The sequence below is a fragment of the Pseudophryne corroboree genome, chromosome 11 (assembly GCF_028390025.1).
Source record: "Pseudophryne corroboree isolate aPseCor3 chromosome 11, aPseCor3.hap2, whole genome shotgun sequence".
Taxonomy (NCBI): domain Eukaryota; kingdom Metazoa; phylum Chordata; class Amphibia; order Anura; family Myobatrachidae; genus Pseudophryne; species Pseudophryne corroboree.
This window is the reverse complement of record NC_086454.1, coordinates 136,585,438-136,608,409: the sequence shown is the minus strand read 5'-3', so window position 1 is coordinate 136,608,409 and position 22,972 is coordinate 136,585,438. Positions and strand designations below refer to the sequence as shown.

Genomic DNA, 22,972 nt, shown 5'->3' with positions numbered 1-22,972 from the left:
GTATATCAAGATCAATTGAAATCATTTTGGGATATTAACATATATTACAATGAATTGTGAGGATTTTCTTTTTTCTTTAATAAGTCAGCTTCAGGTTGGCCTGTGTTTTCGAAATAACAAAACTATTAGTCTTTACTCTGAAGATTCAGCATGGTAGGTTAATACCTCTCTGTATATTATTTATGCTGGGGAACATGCAGTCTCCCAGATACTATTTTTTAACTATATCTATCCAAAGAAAGAGACAATTACCAACAGACATGGACCTAACTGTGCCCAGTCCACCGGTTCCAAAATGGAGATTTCATTGGTTAAAAATGATAGTACCATTTATACAGCCTGGCTAATTTAACAAATTAATTTAATATAGTCAGTTAAAAAAACAAAACAAAACAAAAACACATTCATTAGAAATCAATAAAATAGGAAATGAGGAGTTAAAAAACCCCTCATAATCAGAAATCTGATGAACTGTACTGGACAGAGGAGCAATTATATAAACGGATGAGTGTGTAACTGGGTTCCTGGATGTGTAGTTATTGTAATACACTAGTTGTTTTATAAACTGCACTCCCACACAGTGCACGGTCCGCTAGGACATACTGTAGAGCACAATGGCGTTCTGTGCATCCTAAATCTCTACTATTATGCAATACCCATAGGAAAATAACAAATAACTATAATAAACAAAGCAACAATAATTACACGAGCAATAGTCACAAAGTGACACAGGGCCTAATTCAGACCTGATCACAGCAACAAATTTGTTCTCTAATGGGCGAAACCATGTGCACTGCAAGGGGGCAGATACAACATGTGCAGAGAGAGTTAGATTTGGGTGCGGTGTGTTCAAACTGAATCTAAATTGCAGTCTAAAAATAAAGCAGCCAGTATTTACCCTGCACAGAAATAAAATAACCCACCCAAATCTAACTCTTTCTGCACATGTTATATCTGCCCACCCCCTGCACTGGGCATGATTTTTCCTATTAGCTAACAAATTTGCTGCTGCAATCAGATCTGAATTAGGCCCTCAGTCAGCAAAGAAACATGAATGCGGAATGTGACATAACCAATCAGTGCTAATGTGGTGTTGTACAGGTTGTATTGTTGTAATATGAAAACGTATAAAAAAAAATGAAGCCTCTAGATAATGTATGGTCTAATGAATCCGGAGCAATGGATTCAAGCCTCAGATATACTGCTCTGCTGCTTTAAAGATTAATAAATATTTTTGTTTTACCAATGGGTTCACTTGACAGTTGGCAACAAGACTCTACTTTCTTCGTGGTAAATTTACTAAGGTGGGAGTTTTTTTTAGAACTGGTGATGTTGCACAGAGCAACCAATCAGATTTTATCTTATTTTCTAGAAGCAGCTAGGTAAATGTTAAGTAGAATCTGATTGGTTGCTATGGGTAACATCACCAGTTCTAAAAAAAACTCCCACCTTAGTAAATTTACCCCTTCTTTTACCCACATTCTTTTCTATGCATTGCAAACCTATTCTCTTCAATAGCTGATACATAAACTTGTGGCTATAGGGTGCTTTCTTCCTATTTATCCCTCAATCCATCACAAAATTCTCCATATCCTGTTTTATATTGGTGTCCTTGTTTTTTTGGTATCTTATTTAAAACCATTAAGATTTCAGAATAAAAAAGAAAGAAAGAATGCCAGTACCTGAACCTCTGGCGAAGTGTGTCTGCCAGACCTGCCATGATAGCCTGGCAGTCAACTTGGATGCCATGGAAGGAGGGCATATGCTGGTACTGATGAAGTACACTGCGGGCTTTAGCATGGTAGGACACAGCCTGGACATATGCACCAAGTTCAATGCATTTCTTCAAGCGAGCTGGGAGTTCAAACAGGAACTGCAGCTTACGCAGGAGGGTGTGGACACCTGGAGGACAACAGTACCGATAGGCATTAACAACAGGCATGCTCTGGGATATTACGGTGATCATGTAATGTTCCTTTAATGGAAGTCTGCAAGCTAGATTTTCCTTCCCCCAGAACACTGATGATTAGACAACGTACAGTGATTTCTACTATGTTCATGCTGTCTACATGCTCCAGCTAGCAGCAGATGTGTGTCTCCTGTGACATTCCTCCATTATTACACTGTATCCTGTATATACCATCATATCGTGCACATTCTAAGCAAGCCCAGGATCCATAGTGAGATGCGGGACTACTAACTTATCAGCCTCTATAATGTTGGAAGAAGTGCATCTAGAGCACAAGTTTTGTGGGATACTTGTAAGTAGCTCCAATACCATGGACTCCCCTTAAATGCTTCTTTTTACCTCCAGGCATTCTACCAATATTCCAAACATCACTTATTTCCCTCTTGAAGACCATGTAGTGTTAGTACTGAAAAGAGATACAGGGGCAGATGTATAAAGCATGTTGAAGTGGTAAAGTGGAAGGTGATAACGCACCAGCCAATGAGCTCCTAACTTCCATGTTACAGGCTGGGTTTGAAAAATGACAGCGATAATGTGGCTGGCTGGCACGTTATCACCTTCCACTTTATCACTTCCCCAGGCTTTATGCATCTGCCTGTCAGTAACAAAAGCCATCAACACGCACAAGGGAAAACAAGAATCCTTGTTTTCTCCCTACAGTCATTTCTTGGTCTTAACTACTTTGTCAAGGGAATGGCAAATCTACAGATCCCGATTCTTAAATACTAATTCAATAACCACAGATCGTATAAAATTTGAAGTATAACTTGTAAAATAGGATTTTGGTACTCACCGATAAATCCTTTTCTCCTAGTCCGTAGAGGATGCTGGGGACTCCAATAGGACCATGGGGGTATAGACGGGATCCGCAGGAGCTTGGGCACACTGAAAAGACTTAATCTGGGTGTGAACTGGTCCTCCCTCTATGCCCCTCCTCCAGACCTCAGCTATAGGAACTGTGCCCGGGAGAGACGGACTTTTCAAGGAAAGATTTTTGTTTAAACTAAGGGCTACCAACATACCAGCCCACACCACAACCATACCGTACAACCAGAGTAACCTTAAACCAGATAACAGTATGAATTAACAGCAGCAACAAGCTGAAACAAGAAATACACAACCCGTGTATAAACTAGTTAAACTAGCAAGAAAAAACTGCAAGTAACAGTCCGCACTGGGATGGGCGCCCAGCATCCTCTACGGACTAGGAGAAAAAGATTTATCGGTGAGTACCAAAATCCTATTTTCTCTTACGTCCTAGAGGATGCTGGGGACTCCAAAAGGACCATGGGGTTTATACCAAAGCTCCAGAACGGGCGGGAGAGTGCGGACAACTCTGCAGCACCGACTGAGCAAACGCAAGGTCCTCATCAGCCAAGGTATCAAACTTATAGAACTTAGCAAAAGTGTTTGAACCCGACCAAGTAGCTGCTCGGCAAAGCTGTAACGCCGAGACGCCTCGGGCAGCCGCCAAAGATGAGCCCACTTTTCTGGTAGAATGGGCTTTTACTGACTTCGGCACCGGTAGTCCGGCCGAAGAATGAGCCTGCTGAATCGTACTACAAATCCAGCGTGCAATAGTCTGTTTTGAAGCAGGATGACCAATTTTGTTGGACGCATACAAGACAAAAAGCGCCTCAGTTTTTCTGGCAACAGCTGTCCTAGTGACGTAGACCTTCAACGCTCTTACAACATCCAGAGATTTTGGAATCGCCACAGCCTCCGTAGCCACCGGGACCACAATAGGTTGGTTAATGTGAAATGAAGAAACCACCTTCAAGCAGAAATTGTTGACGAGTCCTCAATTCCGCCCTATCCGAATGAAAAATCAAGTACGGGCTCTTATGAGACAAGGCCGCCAACTCTGACACCCGCCTGGCAGACGCCAGCGCCAACAGCATAACTACCTTCCAAGTGAGAAATTTCAATTCAACCTTACGCAAAGGTTCAAACCAGAAAGACATGAGAAACCGTAAGACCACATCCAGCTGCCATGGAGCTACAGGAGGCACAAACGGAGGATTGATATGCATTACTCCTTTCACAAAAGTCTGAACCTCTGGGAGGACAGCTAATTCTTTTTGAAAGAAAATAGACAAAGCCGAAATCTGCACTTTGATGGAACCTAATTTCAGGCCTGCATCTACTCCCGCCTGTAAAAAGTGGAGAAAGCGCCCCAAGTGAAAATCTTCCGCAGGAGCCATTTTAGACTCACACCAGGAAACATACTTCCTCCAAATACGGTGATAATGTTTCGCCGTAACCTCCTTCCTAGCCTTAATGAGAGTTGGAATGACCTCCCTGGGGATACCCTTACGAGCTAAGATCTGGCGCGCAACCTCCATGCCGTCAAACGCAGCCGCGGTAAGTCTGGAAACACGCATGGACCCTGCAACAACAGGTCCTCTCTTAGAGGAAGCGGCCAAGGATCTTCCACCAGTAATTCCTGAAGATCCGGGTACCAGGCCCTTCTTGGCCAATCTGGGACGACGAGAATCGCCTGAACCCTTGCTCGTCGAATGATCCTCAGTACCTTTGGAATGAGAGGAAGTGGAGGGAACACATACACCGACTGGAACACCCACGGAGACACCAGGGTGTCCACTGCACTGGCTTGGGGGTCCCTTGACCTGGAACAATACCTCGGGAGCTTCTTGTTGGGACGCGACGCCATCATGTCTATCAACGGAATTCCCCAACGTTTTGTCACCTCTGCAAATACCTCTTGGTGAAGAGCCCACTCTCCCGGATGGAGATCTGCTTCCCAGTTGTCCACTCCCGGTAGGAAGACTGCTGACAGGGCGCTCACGTGTTGTTCCGCCCAGCGAAGGATTCTTGTGGCCTCCGCCATTGCCGCTCTGCTCCTTGTTCCGCCTTGACGGTTTATATGTGCCACCGCTGTGATGTTGTCTGACTGTACCAGGACAGGTCGACCCTGAAGAAGGCTTCTTGCTTGCAGCAGGCCGTTGTAAATGGCTCTTAACTCAAGAACATTTATGTGGAGACAAGCTTCCTGGAGCGACCATCTCCCCTGGAAGTTCCTTCCTTGGGTGACTGGGCCCCAGCCCCGGAGACTTGCATCTGTTGTCAGAAGCACCCAATCCTGGATACCGAACCGGCGTCCCCCTAGGAGGTGAGGACTTTGTAGCCACCACAGGAGAGAAATTCTGGCTCTGGGAGATAGACTTATCTTCCTGTGCATGTGAGACCAGGACCATTTGCTCAGCAAGTCCCACTGAAACACCCGGGCATGAAACCTGCCAAATGGAATGGCTTCGTACGCCGCAACCATTTTCCCCAGAACCCGAGTACAGTGATGGATCGACACACTCGTCGGCCTCAGAAGTTCCCTGACCATCGTCTGCAGTTCCAGAGCTTTTTCTTCTGGAAGAAACACTTTCTGTAACTCCGTGTCCAGAATCATGCACAGAAAAGGCAGCCGAGTGGTCGGAATCAACTGAGATTTTGGCAAATTGAGTACCCAACCGTGCTGTCGCAGAACCGACAGTGACAAATTTACACTTCTCAGTAACCGTTCCTTGGACCTCGCCTTTATCAGGAGATCGTCCAAGTACGGGATAATTGTAACCCCTTTTTTGCGAAGGAGAACCATCATTTCCGCCATGACTTTGGTGAAAATCCTCGGAGCCGTGGAAAGCCCAAACGGCAACGTCTGAAATTGGTAATGAGAATCCTGTATCGCAAACCTGAGGAAGGCCTGATGTGAAGGACATATCGGGACATGTAAGTAGGCATCCTTTATGTCGACTGACACCATAAAATCCCCCCCTTCCAGGCTGGCAATTACCGCTCGAAGAGATTCCATCTTGAACTTGAAAACTTTCAAGTATAGATTGAGGGATTTTAGATTTAGAATTGGTCTGACCGAACCGTCCGGTTTCGGCACAACAAAGAGGCACGAGTAGAACCCCTCCCCCCGTTGGGACGAGGGAACGGGAACAATGACCCTCTGTAGACACAATTTTTGTATCGCTGCCAGCACCACCTCCCTGTCCGGAAGAGCTACTGGTAACGCCGAAATGAAGAACCGGTGAGGGGGTATCTCCCGAAACTCCAGCTTGTATCCCTGAGACACAATCTCTAGGACCCAAGGATCCAGGTCTGATTGAATCCAGACCTGACTGAATATTTGTAGACGGCCCCCCACCGGTCCGGACTCCCCCAGGGAAGCCCCAGCGTCATGCGGTGGACTTGGTAGAAGCAGGGGAGGACTTTTGGTCCTGGGCGCCTGACACTGCAGGTGGTTTCCTTCCCCTTCCTCTACCTTTTGAAGCGAGGAAGGACGAACCTTTTCCACGCCTGTATTTATTGTGACGAAAGGACTGCATCTGCTGATGTGGTGCCCTTTTCTGTTGTGTGGGAACATAAGGAAGAAAAGAGGACTTACCCGCAGTCGCGGTCGAGACCAAGTCAGCCAAGCCGTCCCCAAACAAGACAGTACCTTTGAAGGGTAACGCTTCCATCGCCCTCTTGGAGTCGGCATCAGCATTCCATTGATGGATCCACAACGCCCTCCTGGCTGATATCGACATGGCATTGGCTCTTGATCCCAAGAGACAGACATCCCTCGCCGCATCCTTCAGGTAATCTGCAGCGTCCTTGATATAACCAAGAGTCAAAAGAACATTATCTTTATCAAGGGTATCCATATCATTAGCTAAATTCTCAGCCCATTTAGCAATAGCACTACTCACCCATACCGACGCCACAGCAGGTCTGAGCAATGCACCCGAATTAGTGAAAATGGACTTCAGAGACGTCTCCAGCTTGCGATCCGCCAGATCTTTGAGAGCGGCCGTATCAGGAGACGGAAGCGCCACTTTCTTAGACAAGCGAGATAGAGCTTTATCAACATTTGGAGACACCTCCCATTTTTCCCTGTCATCAGAGGGGAAAGGATACGCCATGTAAATCCTCTTGGGAATCTGCCACCTCTTATCCGGCGACTCCCAAGCCTTTTCACAAAGAGTATTCATTTCATGAGAGAGGGGAAACTTCACCTCAGGTTTTTTTCCCTTAAACAAGCAAATCCTTGTTTCCTGTACCGCAGGTTCATCAGAAATGTGTAAAACATCTTTTATAGCCACAATCATGTACTGAATACTCTTAACTAATCGTGGATGTAAAACAGCCTCGGTGAAATCGATTTCGGAATCAGAGTCCGTGTCAGTATCCGTATCTACCACTTGAGTAAATGGCCGCTTTTGTGACCCCGATGGGGTCTGTACCTGAGACAAAGCCTCTTCCATGGACTTTTTCCACAGCTGTGTATGTGACTCAGACTTATCTAACCTCTTTGATAAAGAAGCTACATTCGATTTATCGTACTGAGCAATGCGAGTAAATCAGGTGTTGGCTGCGTCGACAGTCCCAAATCTAGCCCCGCCTCCGCTCCCCCAATAATCTCCTCTGCTGAATAACATTCAGCCTCAGACATGCCGACACGTAGTACCGACACTCAGATACACACCAAACGTCCCAGCTAGGTGACAGGCCCACAATGAAGCCCAGATAGAAGACACAGAGGGAGTATGCCAGCTCACACCCCAGCGCGCATATATCCTGACAAAAGATATATGTACCCAGCGCTGCTTTTATAATGACAATAAGCACCACACTGCAGCCCCCCCCTTCTGAATATGTCCCCGTTACTTGATAGAGGAATTGTGGAGGTCCCGGCAGCGTCTCCTTCAGCCGCGTGTTGGAGGAGAAATGGCGCCTGTGAGCTGCGGGACGAAGCTCCGCCCCCTTACCGGCGCGCTTCGGCCCGCCAAATTTGAAAAGTAAAAGATGCCGGCGGGGGTTTAGAAACAGTGCCGAGGCACCGAAAGCCTTCTGCCGGTCGTCTAACTTCAGTAACATGCCCCCCCCCCCCCCCCCCCCCTGTAACTAGCATTGGTGAAGTGCGTGGGAGCATGGAGCACAGCGTTACTGCTGTGCTGTACCTTCCGTCACTGAAGTCTTCTGCCGTCCTGAAGTCTTCTGATCTTCTGATACTCACCCGACTTCTGTCTTCTGGCTTTTGTGAGGGGGCGACGGCGTGGCTCCGGGAACAAGCAGCTAGGCGCACCAAGTGATTGAACCCTCTGGAGCTAATGGTGTCCAGTAGCCGAGAATCAGAGCCCTTAACTAAGAAGAAGTAGGTCTGCTTCTCTCCCCTCACTCCCACGCTGCAGGGAGCCTGTAGCCAGCAGGTCTCCCTGAAAATAAAAAACCTAACCAAAAGTCTTTTCCAGAGAAACTCAGGAGAGCTCCCCTGTGAGTGTCCAGTCAGTCCTGGGCACAAAGTCTAACTGAGGTCTGGAGGAGGGGCATAGAGGGAGGAGCCAGTTCACACCCAGATTAAGTCTTTTCAGTGTGCCCAAGCTCCTGCGAATCCCGTCTATACCCCCATGGTCCTTTTGGAGTCCCCAGCATCCTCTAGGACGTAAGAGAAATAAAATGTATAGTATATTCTACAAAATACAAGTAAATTACTGCAGCAAGATTTTGCAAGGTCATAACCACTTGGCATCCAAAGTAGTTAGATCTAGAGGTGGGTCCTTAACGCTCAATGTAAGTCCGCCTTCTGTTGCTTGGCGATCAGTGTGTATTTTCCATCTGGCCAATAACAAAACATTTTGCCCAGCAGATTGCCCTATGCCAGTACAAAGGTAGTATTCTATACATAAATAAAATGCAGAAGCTGTGTTACACACTTTTGCAAATATATAAGCCACCCACAACTTCACAATGGTGCTGTTAAGTGTGGTCCCAACGCTAAGAGTCCCTACACTGTGTCATACACTCATGTTTTTAAACTGAGCGTTAACTTACCCAGAGGTACCCCAAAAGCCTCCTACGTGGCACTACATGCTACCTACCAGCTACTGTCATAAGCCAGTAAAAAAAAGAAAGAAAAGTAACATTCTTTATGTTGACTGGCCTACGGAAGTGTGATGGGGAAAATGTAGTGTGTTTCTTGTGTAGATAATCCATCCTTTTCAAGCACCTGTCTCAGCCTATAAACTGACGGGCAACATCCATTCTCTGTATCACTGTCTGAGAGGCAAATATGGAATCATTAGCTGTCAGGGAGTGCTGGTCCTTGCAGTGGAATGTCAGATTTTTTTGGGATACTTCCCAGTAACTCTCAAATTAAAAACACATGACTGTATGACCCAATACTCTCATTGTTTAGAGTTAGTACCATGATTCGCAGACACTCCATGAGGAGTTTATTATATATTTGCAAATGTGTGTAACTAAGTTTCTGCATTTTATTTACATATGGAATGTTGGCTTTTTACAAGTATATGTCAGTATGCTGTGTGATAGTGTTGTGTTTTTCTTGTCTAGATAACCACTCCCTTCCAAGGACCTGTCTCAGCTCTTCCACATTGGTGGTCAGTGCATCTGCCAGAAGCCATTTTATTTTGCTCCCCGCATTCTAACATAAGGAATTCAATTGTTTTACACACCAGCAGCCACTAGATTGCGCCCAACAGAGCAACTGAATTGTTACTTTGTTCAGACACTAACAGCTGACCGCATTCAGCTCACAGCCCCCCATGCTGACAAGCTGAAATGAGCGAAAAGTGACCCATTTGGGTGCAATTTTCGCGTCGTGACCAGCACTTTGGCCGGGATGAGCTGTATTACACGGCTAAACCCGGGCTGTCTGGGCGTGATCAGCACCCGAAAAAAATTGAATATCGGCCTCCCGTCACTTTAGGCAGGAGATCGGGTGCAACAAAAAATGTAATCACCTCCATAGAGTGCTGTGTGCAGGAACTAGAGGGCCTCTTCCCCATCACATTGGGGTTGCAGTGACAGAAGCAGAGTATTTGAATACCTCTATAGTCTCAAATATGAACTTAGAAGTTAAGAGCTCCCTGTATATAGTTCTAACATTGAATTAAATAAAAACTGTTTTAGCTCACAAAATTATACTTTAAACGTTTTAATAAGTACACGTTGTGGTAACACTCTACACATTCCAAGTTTTGAAGGGGTTACATAAGCTTGATCTTGGCTGTCATATCCCCTTCAGGAGTCTAATAGATGTTCATTTGAATGTAATAAAAAACATTCAACCCTACTAAAAGTGTTGTCTTCATTTATTCACTGTAATATTCGGGTTATGGATCAATGGAGCCACCTGGATAATGTCGACCACTAATGGTCGACATGGGAAAGGTCAACACAGTGAAAAGGTCAACACGAGATTTTTTTTTAATGTTTTTGGTGTAGTTTTTCAGTAACATGATCAGGAACCCCAATTAGTGCACTGCGTCCCCTAGCTTGGCTTGCTTCGCTCGCTGCGGGAAGATGCCTCGCTGCGCTCAGGACGAGTTACTATTCCCAATCGTAGTCCATGTTGATGGTAAAGTATGAAAAAGTTTAAAATCAAAACAAATTGTAAAAAAGTCATGTCAACCTTTTCATGTGTCGACCTGTTTCATATCAACCTTTTTCCCTTGTCGACATTGTCCATGTTGACCAAAAGTGGTCAACATTTGACTGTCGACCTACCATCCAGATATCAATATTCTTTAATGTATTCACAGTGACCGCTAGATGCATGGATGGTTTTGTCGGTGGGCTTATGGAAACAATCTCAAACTGAAAGTTTTAAACCACAAGTCTAGCGCATATGAAACACTCTGCTCTTTTGTTTTCTTTTTTTTCTTTCTTTTTTTAAATAGAGAATGGTACCATCTACTTTCAGGGTTGGCCGTGGGAACCACTGTGGTCTCTACCTGTGCCAATTTCCTCTTGGGGAGACTTGAGATTACCATATATTCTGAGCAGAATTAATTTCAAGGATCAAGAGTGGACCAAATGAATTAATAAGAACATCAGTGAAATCATATTTTAAAGGTAACAACCTCTCTTTTCTTCATTACACAATATTTTCCTACAGTTACAAATCTATTGGTGTGGTATGTCGACATTGTGGTTTTGTATGGACTTTGCTTCTAACCCCATACCTAAGCTAACCCCAAAATAAGGTGTTGATTTCTGTCTGCCGATATTCTGACAATGTTGTATGAATGTAGACATTATGTACATGTTGACATACGACCATGTCAACATTCTGAGTGCACACCCAAATCTATAACAAGCTTATAACCATGCAGAACCTCATAATTGTTGTGCTACTGTCCACTATAACTCCGCTCTGATATGAATGATACAAATCATAACTCTTGATAATGACATAATGAGTGGCCACTCACCACTAAGCTTGGTGATGTGCTGGTGTCTCTCCTGCAGGGTGCTGCTGATACGGGCACTAAACTCGGTGATTACCGCCATGTTTGTTGCCAGTCCATCCATCTCATCCTCCATCTTTTTAAAATCATTTTTCATCTTACGAATGGTGTCTGAGGAATGCCAGAACAGTTATTACCACCTCGTCCTCTGGATATACTTTATTTTACCCTCATTATATCTGCTGTTTCCTGTACCTAAGAAGAGGACAGACCATTGTCTACCCAGTAGGAAATATAAGCGAGCAATTACAGTAAGTTGTCCCTTACAGTGCAACTCTAGACAAATGATAGTGACCCCATTCTCCCATATCCCATTCCAGGATTTACCTGTTGCAGATATGAATTTATTATAATTCTCATAGACCAGTGTCTGCATGTCGCTGTCCAAAGCTCGTATCTGACGTACCATATCGGCTTCAATGTCCATCAGCTCAGCTAATGAGCTCTCTTTCCTCAGCTGTGTATACAAATATACAGATTAAACACCACATTTGCTAAATCAGCACATATTATTAATTGGTTCTACAGAGTATTGTGTCACAATATAATGCACACATATACAGAGTTGTTGCCATACATCCAGCCTCAATATGCCATGTTTGTTGCCAGTCCATCCATCTCATCCTCCATCTTTTTAAAATCATTTTTCATCTTACGAATGGTGTCTGAGGAATGCCAGAACAGTTATTACCACCTCGTCCTCTGGATATACTTTATTTTACCCTCCTTATATCTGCTGTTTCCTGTACCTAAGCAATATGCCTAGTGTGAGTGAGCCACCAGGTCTCGTAAAACTCTGCAAACTTTGGGCATCTTTTTCTTTCTTTTTTTTTGCCACATATGTATCTGATTTGAAACACAATGCAGCTAGAACGCACAAGAACGCTGTGCTGATTAATTTGATATGACACGTGTATGGTTATGGTATAATAGGTTGACACCAAATTATCGATATGCACACGGTCGACACAAATGGTCGACATGAGGTTTTTTGGTGTAAAATTTTGTCTTCCAGCATGTGGAACCCTAATTGGTGTACCACTTTGCTCGCCATGCTTCGGGTAAGGTGACTCATTCCGCTACCGATGCGGTCGGCAAAGGTAACTACTCCCAATCATAGTCCACATGGATGGTAACGTATGAAAAAGTTGAAAATAAATAAAAAATAAAAAATCATGTTGACCATATGCTGTGTTAACTATTGTCATGTCGACCATCTGAAATGTTGACCATTTGGTGTTGACCTATTGACTGTCGACCTATCATCCGGATGCCCACTTGTATATTGTGTGTGATGGAGTCTGTACACCAGGGCTGGCCAAACCAGTCCTCGAGATCTACCAACAGTTCACATTTTCCAGAACACCTAGCTGGTGCACAGGTGTAGTCATTACTAATTAAGATGTGATGCATTCATTCCTAACTGACAATTCTACAGATCTCCAGGAGGCCTGGAAAACATGAACTGTTGGTAGATCTCGAGGACCGGTTTGGCCAGCCCTGCTGTATACGGAGCAGAACAGAACTTGTATTGGAAAAAAGGTTGTTGCTGCTACATTGTAGCAATTCGTATGCAGATTCAGAGACTCAGTCACACACAGATATACAAGTGTCATATATTAAATTAAACAGCACAGTCCCACCGTGTGTCCTAGTCGGGATTACAGTTATTAGGTCGACCACTATTGGTCGACATGGCCACTAGGTCGACATACGTTTTTCACGTTTTTTCAATTTATTTCACTCTCTCATACTTTACAATCCACGTGGACTATGATTGGGAATAGTAACCTGTGCCGAGCGCAGCTGTAGCGGAACGAGGCACCTTGCCCGAAGCATGGCGAGCGAAGCAAGGGGACACGGTTCACTAATTGGGGTTCCTCGTTACTTTACGAAGAAAACCCCCCAAAAAAGAGAAAAAAAATTCATGTCGACCCTTTTCAAAGTCGACCTTGTTCATAATGACCATGTCGACCAATCTTGGTCGACCTAATGACTGTCGACCTAAGTGTGGTCGACCTAATGACCCATACCCATCCTAGTCGCATTGCATTGCAACTAAGACACATTTTCAGCAACACAAATTACATATGACACGAGAAGATTCTCATGCGACCTGGCGTGCCAAGAGGGGCTGTTTGAAGTAACTGCAGCAAAGACGTATGAGGCCACACCAACCGGCCGTTCCATGTGTCTGTCCTGATGTCACAAGTGAGTGGGCATTTTAATTTACCCATCCAGCTGTGATGTCAGTCCCTGCAGCTTGTGTACAGGCAGTTGGCAGGACACCCGTACACAGCGCCAGACACGCAAATATATCTACAACACATATCGGGTGTAGTATGGCATGCCGGCGGCCGGGCTCCCGGCGACCAACATACCAGCGCTGGGAGCCCAACCGCCGGCATACCGACAACGTGGCGAACGCAAATGAGACCCTTGCGGGCTCACTGCACTCCCCACGCTATTTATTCTCTCTCCAGGGGGGTCGTAGACCCCCACAAGGGAGAATATCTGTCGGTATGCCGGCTGTCGGGATTCCGGCGCCGATATACTGTGCGCCGGGATCCCGACAGTCGGCAACCTGAAGACCACCCCACATATCGGTATTGGCTGTGCTGCAGGTCCAAATAAATATGTCTGTGAATGACATAGTTCACAGACAGATCAGGTGTACACGCCCGCCAATGCACTTCAGATATATCGTCCGTTCAATAAACGGGACGATTATCTATTAGTGTGTGTGAGCAGCGTTAGGGGGGTAAAACAATCCAACTAGATTCATGCATGTTCCTTAACCAGTATCACAAGTTTACGCTCATACCCCATAGGGCACATGTTCTCAAACTCAGTCCTCAGGACCTCGAACAGCTCATGTTTTCCATATGCCTCCTCATAGAATCACAAGTGAAATAATTAGCTCCATCTGTGGATCTTCTAAAATGTGTCAGTGAGTAATAAGTACACCTGTGCATCTGGGTGACCTGGAAATCGTGAACGGTTTGGGGTCCTGAGGAGAGTTTGAGACCCACTGACTTAGAGGTATGCAGGGAAACCTTCGATGACAGCACTAACCTAGTTTACAGGTGTGTGTGCAGCAGCAGCACCTCACCAGCAGTTGAATTCCCCCCCAAAGAATTGCAACCAATATAGCAAGGGAAGTAGTACTGAGCAACCAATCAATATCCAAAGCCAGGTGGAAATTATTATGTGGTGTCTTCCCCAGAAACCAAGGATAGTTGGCAACTATGAATTTATGTCCCTCGTTAATGCTTAGAATGTGACCTACAGGTAATGAGTACATATGCATGATTATACTTTTCAGAGGGCTGACATTTCTGTATTTAAAAATCCTTTTTTTTTATTGATTTTATGTAATATTCTAATTTTCTGAGATTTTGGATTTGGGGTTTTCTTAGGCTGTAAACCACAATCATCAAAATTATAACAAATAAAGGCTTGAAATATGTCACTTTGCAAATAATGAGTCTATATATTATTTCACCTTTTAAGTTGAATTACTGAAATAAATGAACTTTTGCACGATATTCAAATTTTCTGTGTTTCACCTGTATATAGATATATACTTTGACAAAAGAAAGGTTGCTAGCCATCAGTAAACTTATGGACAGGAAGTAGAACCAATTTTAAAATGTTTGCACCGTTCCATGTCCAAACATGGACCTCAAGGCACGGAATTGTCCAGGCTTTAAAGGAATCCATGGCTCAGCACATATGATTTAATAAACATTACTGAGCTACTACTTAAGTCATCTGTGGTTAAGCATGGATATACTTAAAACCTTGTCTGTTCGGGTGCCTGGAGGACTGTATTTGGGAACCTAGGTATAATGTTTCTCTACCATCAATGGCAGAGATTCAGCAATTCCCCCTGGCAGCGGCACACAGCGCTTATCCCTGTGCCATTCACTGATTGGCCAGCCACATTCTTGTGACCAACAGCAAAGATGCCATTTGATGGTTCAAACTATCAATGGCTGTCTGTCACTAGTTTCCTACCATTGATGCAAAGTACGAATGGCACCATTGATGGTGAAGCATCCGGTGGCAATGCCTAATTATTGCCTTCTTATTGTCCAATTACCAGACAGGGGGCAAGGATAAGAGGAATAACAAGGGAATGGGACAAAGGGACACAGCTTGGGGAGCGTAGCTAAGGAACATGGCTAAAAGGCATGGCAAGTGAGGTCACTGGGTCCAGACCCCCCAACACAAACAAAGAAGAAGCGTTGCCAATGACAGGATGCAAAAATCTTTGCTTCCTGTTTTCATTCCTCTCCATCCACACTCACGCACTTTGAGTTAAAGCTGTAGGGAGTGTGCAATGTTAAGTTTTATTGTGCATCGTGGGTTAAAGATGGCACTGCGGATTCCAAGATATTTAATGTCCAGGATTAGTTACCACCTGGGCGTCCGAGTTATATTCTGATTACCGGACTGTCGAAGTAATCCGCACAGGTGGTGACCCTACTGCCATTATAGAACTATCAAAGCAATTCTGACTACCTTGATCCCTTTCCCTGGTAGTAGTTGCTACTTATTATAATGGTTGAAAATGTAACAAGGTGTTAGTGAAAACAGGTACTATGTCAATTAGAGGAATTTGCATGGGGCGGCAGTGTGCTGGGGCGGTGGTGCTGTGGTAATGGATGGCAGAGCAGCAGTGCTGTGGTAATGGGGCGGCAGTGCAGCAGTGATGTGGGTGTTGGGGTGGCGGTGCTTTGGGTAATGGGGTGGCAGTGCAGTGGGTGTTGAAGTGACAGTGATGTGGGAGCTGGGATGGCATTGCAGTAAGAAATGTGGTGGCAGTGCTACAGATAATGTGGTGGCAGTGGTGTTCATGGGTAATGGGGTGGCAGTGCAGTGGGTGTTGAAGGGACAGTGATGTGGGTGCTGGGATGGCAGTGCAGTGGGTACTGAGGTGGCAGTGATGTGGGGACAGTGCTGTGGGTACTGGGGTGGGAGTGCAGTAGCAAATGGGGTAGAAGTGCAGTGGCAAATTGTGTGGCAATGCTGTAGGTAATGTGGTTGCAATACTGTAGGTAATGTGGTGGCAATACTGTGGGTACTGGGGTGGCAGAGCTGAGGCGGCAGTACATTGTGCATAGAGATTAGAAGTGGCTTCGGGTGTAAACAGTCTCTGTATGTTCCTGGAACGTCACCTTAGTGAGGTACAGCTCCGGGCTGAAATGCACCCCATCGATATCTGTAGGCTCAAGCAGCCTCTCCCCGCCCTTCCCTTCCTCTGTTATTCCATAATAAAGCTTTAACATTCCGTGAGCTTTCCTTCTTTTCCCAGCCTCCTCTTCCTCAGTACCGCCGGTGGCCGCCATCTTTGATATACAGCTAGGACAGCGACACTGAACTACGCATGCGCATTCACAGAGCCTCTCCACCCTCTCCCAGCTCACGCAGTCGCACTCAGACTAGCCTAGGACAGGCGCACACTAGTTACGCAACCGCGTTTGTGTGTGTACAGTATGCGCGTCTGTGTGTGTACAGTATGTATACAGTACAGAGGTTGACGACGAGAATGAAAATTACATTCCCGTGGCGCCATTATAAATGCAATATATATATATACTCATGCAATAGGCATATGGTCAAATAATAGAGATGTTATGGTTTGATTTCAATTAAATAATAAGATTTTAATACCTAGCGGTAAATCCTTTTCTCTTACGTCCTAGAGGATGCTGGGGACTCCGTAAGGACCATGGGGCATAGATGGGCTCCGCAGGAGACATGGGCACTATAAAGAACTTTAGAATGGGTGCGCACTGGGCAGCAATATAAACCTCTAAGGCTGGCATAGGAGTATTATAGGCTGCGGAGGCAGTAGTTATATAAATCCCCCGCCAGTAATATAAAATTGAGCGGGACCGAAGCCCGCCGCTGGAGGGGGCGGAGCTTGGTCCCACAGCACTAACCGGCGCCATTTTCTCCACAGAGAGCACTGCAGAGACGCTGGCTCCCCGGACTCTCCCCTGCTGAACACGGTGACACAGGGCTAAAAAGAGGGGGGGGCACTTGTGAGGCGCAGTGAATGTATTATACATAATTATATAGAAAAGCGCTATATATTCTGGGAATTTGTTTTCCAGTGTCAGTTGGCGCTGGGTGTGTGCTGGCATACTCTCTCTCTGTCTCTCCTAAGGGCCTTATTGGGGGACTATCTCCAGATAAATATCCCTGTGTGTGTGGGGGTGTCGGTACGAGTGTGTCGGCATGTCTGAAGCGGAAGGCTCATCTAAGGAGGAGGTGGAGCAGATGATTGTGGTATCTCTGTCGGCAACGCCGACACCTGATTGGTTGGACATGTGGAACGTTTTAAATGCAAATGTGACCTTATTGCATAAGAGGTTGGATAAAGCAGAGTCCATGGAAAAAAACAGGGAGTCAATCCATGGCTTTAAATGTGTCACAGGGCCCTTCAGGGTCTCAAAAAGTCCCCTGTCCCAAATAGCAGACACAGATACCGACACGGATTCTGACTCCAGTGTTGACTACGATGATGCAAGGTTACACCCAAGGGTGGCCAAAAGTATTCATTATATGATTATGGCAATAAAAGATGTTTTGCATATCACAGATGACCCCTCTGTCCCTGACACGAGGGTGCGCATGTATAAGGAAAAGAAACCTGAGGTAACCTTTCCCCCATCTCATGAGCTGAACGAGTTATTTGAAAAAGCTTGGGAGACTCCAGACAAAAAACTGCAGATTCCCAAGAGGATTCTTATGGCGTATCCTTTCCCTGCACAGGACAGGGTACGGTGGGAATCCTCACCCAGGGTGGACAAGGCTTTAACGCGCTTGTCCAAGAAGGTGGTGCTACCGTCTCCCGACACAGCAGCCCTCAAGGACCCTGCTGATCGCAGACAGGAGACTACCTTAAAATCTATTTATACACATACGGGGGCTTTACTCAGACCGGCAATAGCATCGGCATGGGTATGTAGCGCGGTTGCAGCTTGGACAGATACCTTGTCCGCTGACATTGAGACCCTAGATAGGGATACCATTTTATTGACCTTAGGTCACATTAAAGACGCAGTCTTATATATGAGAGACGCTCAGAGAGACGTTGGGCTGCTAGGTTCAAGAGCCAACGCCATGGCGATTTCTGCTAGGCGAGCCCTGTGGACCCGCAAATGGACGGGGGATGCCGACTCAAAAAAGCATATGGAGGTTTTACCTTACAAAGGTGAAGTTTTATTTGGGGAAGGTCTCGCGGACCTGGTTTCCACAGCTACCGCGGGTAAATCTACTTTTTTGCCTTTTGTTCCCCCACAGCAAAAGAAAACTCCACAATATCAGATGCAGTCCTTTCGGTCGCATAAGTCCAGAAGAGGTCGGGGCTCATCCTTCCTCACCAGAGGTAAGGGTAGAGGGAAAAGAACGCCTGCTTCGGCTAGCTCCCAGGAACAGAAGTCCTCCCCGGCTTCTACTAAATCCACCGCATGACGCTGGGGTTCCACTGAGGGAGTCCGCACCGGTGGGGGCACGTCTTCGACTCTTCAGCCAGGTCTGGGTTCTGTCAGACGTGGATCCTTGGGCGATGGAAATTGTATCCCAGGGCTACAAACTAGAGTTCGAAGAGGTGCCCCCTCGCCGATTTTTCAAATCGGCCTTGCCAGCTTCTCCCCCAGAGAGGGCAGTAGTGTTAGCTGCAATTCAAAAGCTGTGTCAACAGCAAGTGATTGTCATGGTTCCCCTAATCCAACAGGGAAAAGGGTACTATTCAACCCTGTTCGTGGTCCCGAAGCCGGATGGCTCGGTCAGACCCATTTTAAATCTGAAATCCCTAAACCTGTACTTGAAAAGGATCAAATTCAAGATGGAATCGCTCCGGGCAGTGATCTCCAGTCTGGAAGGGGGGGATTTTATGGTGTCACTGGACATAAAGGATGCATACCTTCATGTCCCCATATATCCTCCTCATCAGGAGTACCTGAGATTCGCTGTACAGGACTGTCATTACCAATTTCAGACGTTGCCGTTTAGGCTTTCCACGGCCCCGAGGATTTTCACGAAGGTGATGGCGGAGATGATGGTGCTCCTGCGCAGGCAGAGAGTCACAATTATCCCATACTTGGACGATCTCCTGATAAAAGCGAGATCGAGAGATCAATTGCTGAAAAGCGTGTCGCTCTCCTTGAGAGTGCTACAACAGCACGGTTGGATTCTAAATCTGCCAAAGTCGCAATTGATTCCAACGACTCGACTATCATTCCTAGGCATGATTCTGAACACGGAACAGAAGAGGGTTTTTCTCCCAATGGAAAAAGCCCAGGACCTCCAGAACATGGTCAGAGACCTGCTAAGACCAAAAAGAGTGTCGGTTCATCAATGCACTCGAGTTCTGGGAAAAATGGTGGCAGCCTACGAGGCCATCCCCTTCGGCAGGTTTCATGCGAGGACATTTCAGTGGGACCTTTTGGACAAGTGGTCAGGGTCCCACCTTCAAATACATCAGAAAATAACCCTGTCCCTCAGGGCCAGGGTGTCTCTCCTGTGGTGGCTGCAGAGTGCTCACCTTCTAGAAGGTCGCAGGTTCGGCATTCAGGACTGGGTTCTGGTGACCACGGACGCGAGCCTCCGAGGATGGGGAGCAGTCACACAAGGGAGGAATTTTCAGAGACTGTGGTCAAGCCAGAAGGCTTGTCTACACATCAACATACTGGAATTAAGGGCCATATACTACGGCCTACGACAAGCGGAGAATCTTCTTCGCGACCTACCGGTTCTGATTCAATCAGACAACGTCACAGCCGTGGCTCATGTAAACCGCCAAGGCGGGACAAGGAGCAGAGTGGTAATGGCGGAAGCCACCAGGATTCTGCGTTGGGCAGAAAATCACGTAAGCGCTCTGTCAGCGGTATTCATTCCGGGAGTGGACAACTGGGAAGCAGACTTCCTCAGCAGACACGATCTCCATCCTGGAGAGTGGGGTCTTCATCAAGAAGTTTTTGCAGAGATAACAAGTCATTGGGGACTTCCTCAAGTAGACATGATGGTGTCACGCCTCAACAAGAAGCTTCGGAGGTATTGCGCAAGGTCAAGGGACCCTCAGGCAGTAGCGGTGGACGCCCTGGTGACACCATGGGTGTTTCAGTCGGTCTATGTGTTCCCTCCTCTTCCTCTCATCTCAAAAATATTGAGAATCATAAGACTGAAAAGAGTTTGGACAATACTCATTGTTCCAGATTGGCCTCGAAGTGCCTGGTATTCAGATCTTCAGGAGATGCTCACAGAAGATCCGTGGCCTCTTCCTCTCAGGGAGGACCTGTTGCAGCAGGGACCCTGCGTGTTCCAAGACTTACATAGTATCTAAGGTTGAAAAAAGACAATTGTCCATCGAGTTCAACCTATTTGTGGTCTTCTATGCACGATTATTTTGTATAAAATTTTGACTGAAGTTGATGACTGCCGTTATGTTTTACCCCTTTTTTTTATAATAACCATAGTGCGTGACTATGCCCCGTAACCCTGGATATCCTTATCCATTAGGAATTTATCTAACCCATTCTTAAAGGTGTTGACTGAGTTGGCCATTACAACTCCCTCAGGCAGGGAATTCCAAACATGTATCGTCCTTACCGTAAAAAAAACCTTTACGCCTTATTGTGCGGAATCTCCTCTAACCTGAGCGAGTGTCCACGAGTTCTCTGTGTTGATCTAACCAAAAACAGGTCCTGCGCAAGATCTGTATATTGTCCCCTTATATATTTGTAAATGTTGATCATGTCCCCTCTTAATCTACTCTTTTCCAGTGTAAACATGCCTAGTCTTGCAAGCCTTTCCTCGTATTCCAGCGTCTCCATACCCTTAATTAGTTTGGTCGCCCGCCTTTGAACCTTTTCTAGCTCCAGGATATCCTTTTTGTAGTAAGATGCCCAGAATTGTACACAGTATTCAAGGTGTGGCCTCACAAGTGATTTATATAATGGGAGTATAATACTCTCGTCCCTAGCATCAATTCCCCATTTTATGCATGCTAATATCTTATTAGCCTTCTTTGCTGCAGTCCTACTTTGGGTACTACTGCTTAGTTTGCTATCTATGAGGACACCTAAGTCCTTTTCCAGTATAGAATCCCCTAATTTTACCCCATTTAGTAGATAGGTGTAATTTTTGTTCTTGTTACCACAGTGCATTACCTTACACTTGTCTGTATTGAAGCGCATTCTACATTTCGCTGCCCAAGCTTCTAGTTTAACTAAGTCGTTCTGAAGCGACTCAGCATCCCCCTCCGCATTTATAACTTTACACAATTTGGTATCATCTGCAAAAAATGACACCATGCTCTCTAGACCTTCTGTAAGGTCGTTAATGAAAATATTGAACAATAGCAGTCCTAATACTGAGCCTTGCGGCACACCACTTAGCACTTCAGTCCAAGTTGAAAAAGATCCATTAACCACAACGCGCTGCTCCCTATTATTTAACCAATTTTTGACCCAAGTGCATATTGTGCTTCCTAGCCCTAATTCTTGTAGCTTGTAGATAAGTCTCATGTGTGGTACAGTGTCGAATGCTTTGGCAAAATCTAAAAGATTACATCCACCTCTTTACCCTGATCTAGGTTTGCGCTTACTGTTTCATAAAAGCCAAGTAAGTTGGTTTGACAGGATCTGTTCTTCATAAACCCATGTTGATTCCTTTTAATTACCTTATTGACTTCAAGGAACTTCTGAATACTATCTCTTAGAATACCTTCCAATACTTTCCCCACTATAGATGTAAGACTAACTGGTCTATAATTACCTGGTTCAGCTTTACTTCCTTTTTGAATATAGGCACTACTTCCGCTATACACCAGTCTTTGGGAACCATACCTGATATTACTGAATCCTTAAAGATCAAAAATAGCGGTTTTGCAAGTTCAGAGTGAAGCTCCATTAGAACCCTTGGGTGAATACCATCGGGACCTGGTGACTTATTAATCTTTAAATGTTTTTACCGCGGTTACGTTTGACGGCATGGCGGTTGAACACCGAATCCTAGCGGGGAAGGGTATTCCAGAATAAGTCATCCCTACTCTGATAAAGGCTAGGAAGGAAGTGACGGCGAAACATTATCACCGTATCTGGAGGAAGTATGTATCTTGGTGTGAAGCCAAGAATGCTTCTACGGAAGATTTCCACTTGGGCCGTTTTCTCCACTTTCTACGGACAGGAGTGGACATGGGCCTAAAGCTAGTCTCCATTAAGGTACAGATTTCGGCCCTATCTATATTCTTCCAGAAGGAATTGGCTTCTCTCCCAGAAGGGAGTGCTACACATCCAGCCTATTTTTGTGCCCCCAGTGGCACCATGGGACCTTAACGTGGTGTTACAGTTCCTAAAATCTCACTAGTTTGAACCTCTTCAAACAGTTGAATTAAAGTTTCTCACTTGGAAAGTGGTCATGTTGTTGGCCTTGGCATCTGGAAGGCGGGTGTCTGAATTGGCGGCCTTATCTCATAAGAGCCCCAATCTCATTTTCCATGAGGATAGAGCAGAGTTGAGGACTCGTCCTCAATTTTTGCCTAAGGTGGGGTCATCTTTTCATATGAACCAACCTATTGTGGTGCCGGTGGCTACGGGAGACTTGGAGGATTCCAAATCCCTTGATGTAGCCAGGACGGCTCGAGTTAGGAAAACAGAGGCACTGTTTGTCCTGTATGCAGCCAACAAGGTTGGCACTCCTGCTTCTAAGC

General features: G+C 45.6%; 1 protein-coding gene across 1 annotated transcript in view; it reads right to left on the bottom strand.

Moving 5' to 3' along the window:
- VPS51 (VPS51 subunit of GARP complex) overlaps window positions 1-16,669 on the bottom strand; it is a 52,344-nt gene extending 35,675 nt beyond the window's left edge. The window contains exons 1-4 of the mRNA XM_063944843.1: window positions 16,431-16,669; window positions 11,575-11,704; window positions 11,212-11,358; window positions 1,683-1,902 (exon numbers count right to left, since the gene is read on the bottom strand). Of these exons, the coding sequence (XP_063800913.1) occupies window positions 1,683-1,902; window positions 11,212-11,358; window positions 11,575-11,704; window positions 16,431-16,601 (668 nt within the window). The 5' untranslated portion in view covers window positions 16,602-16,669. The remainder of the gene's footprint in view (window positions 1-1,682; window positions 1,903-11,211; window positions 11,359-11,574; window positions 11,705-16,430) is intronic.
- Window positions 16,670-22,972: the final 6,303 nt, after the last annotated feature.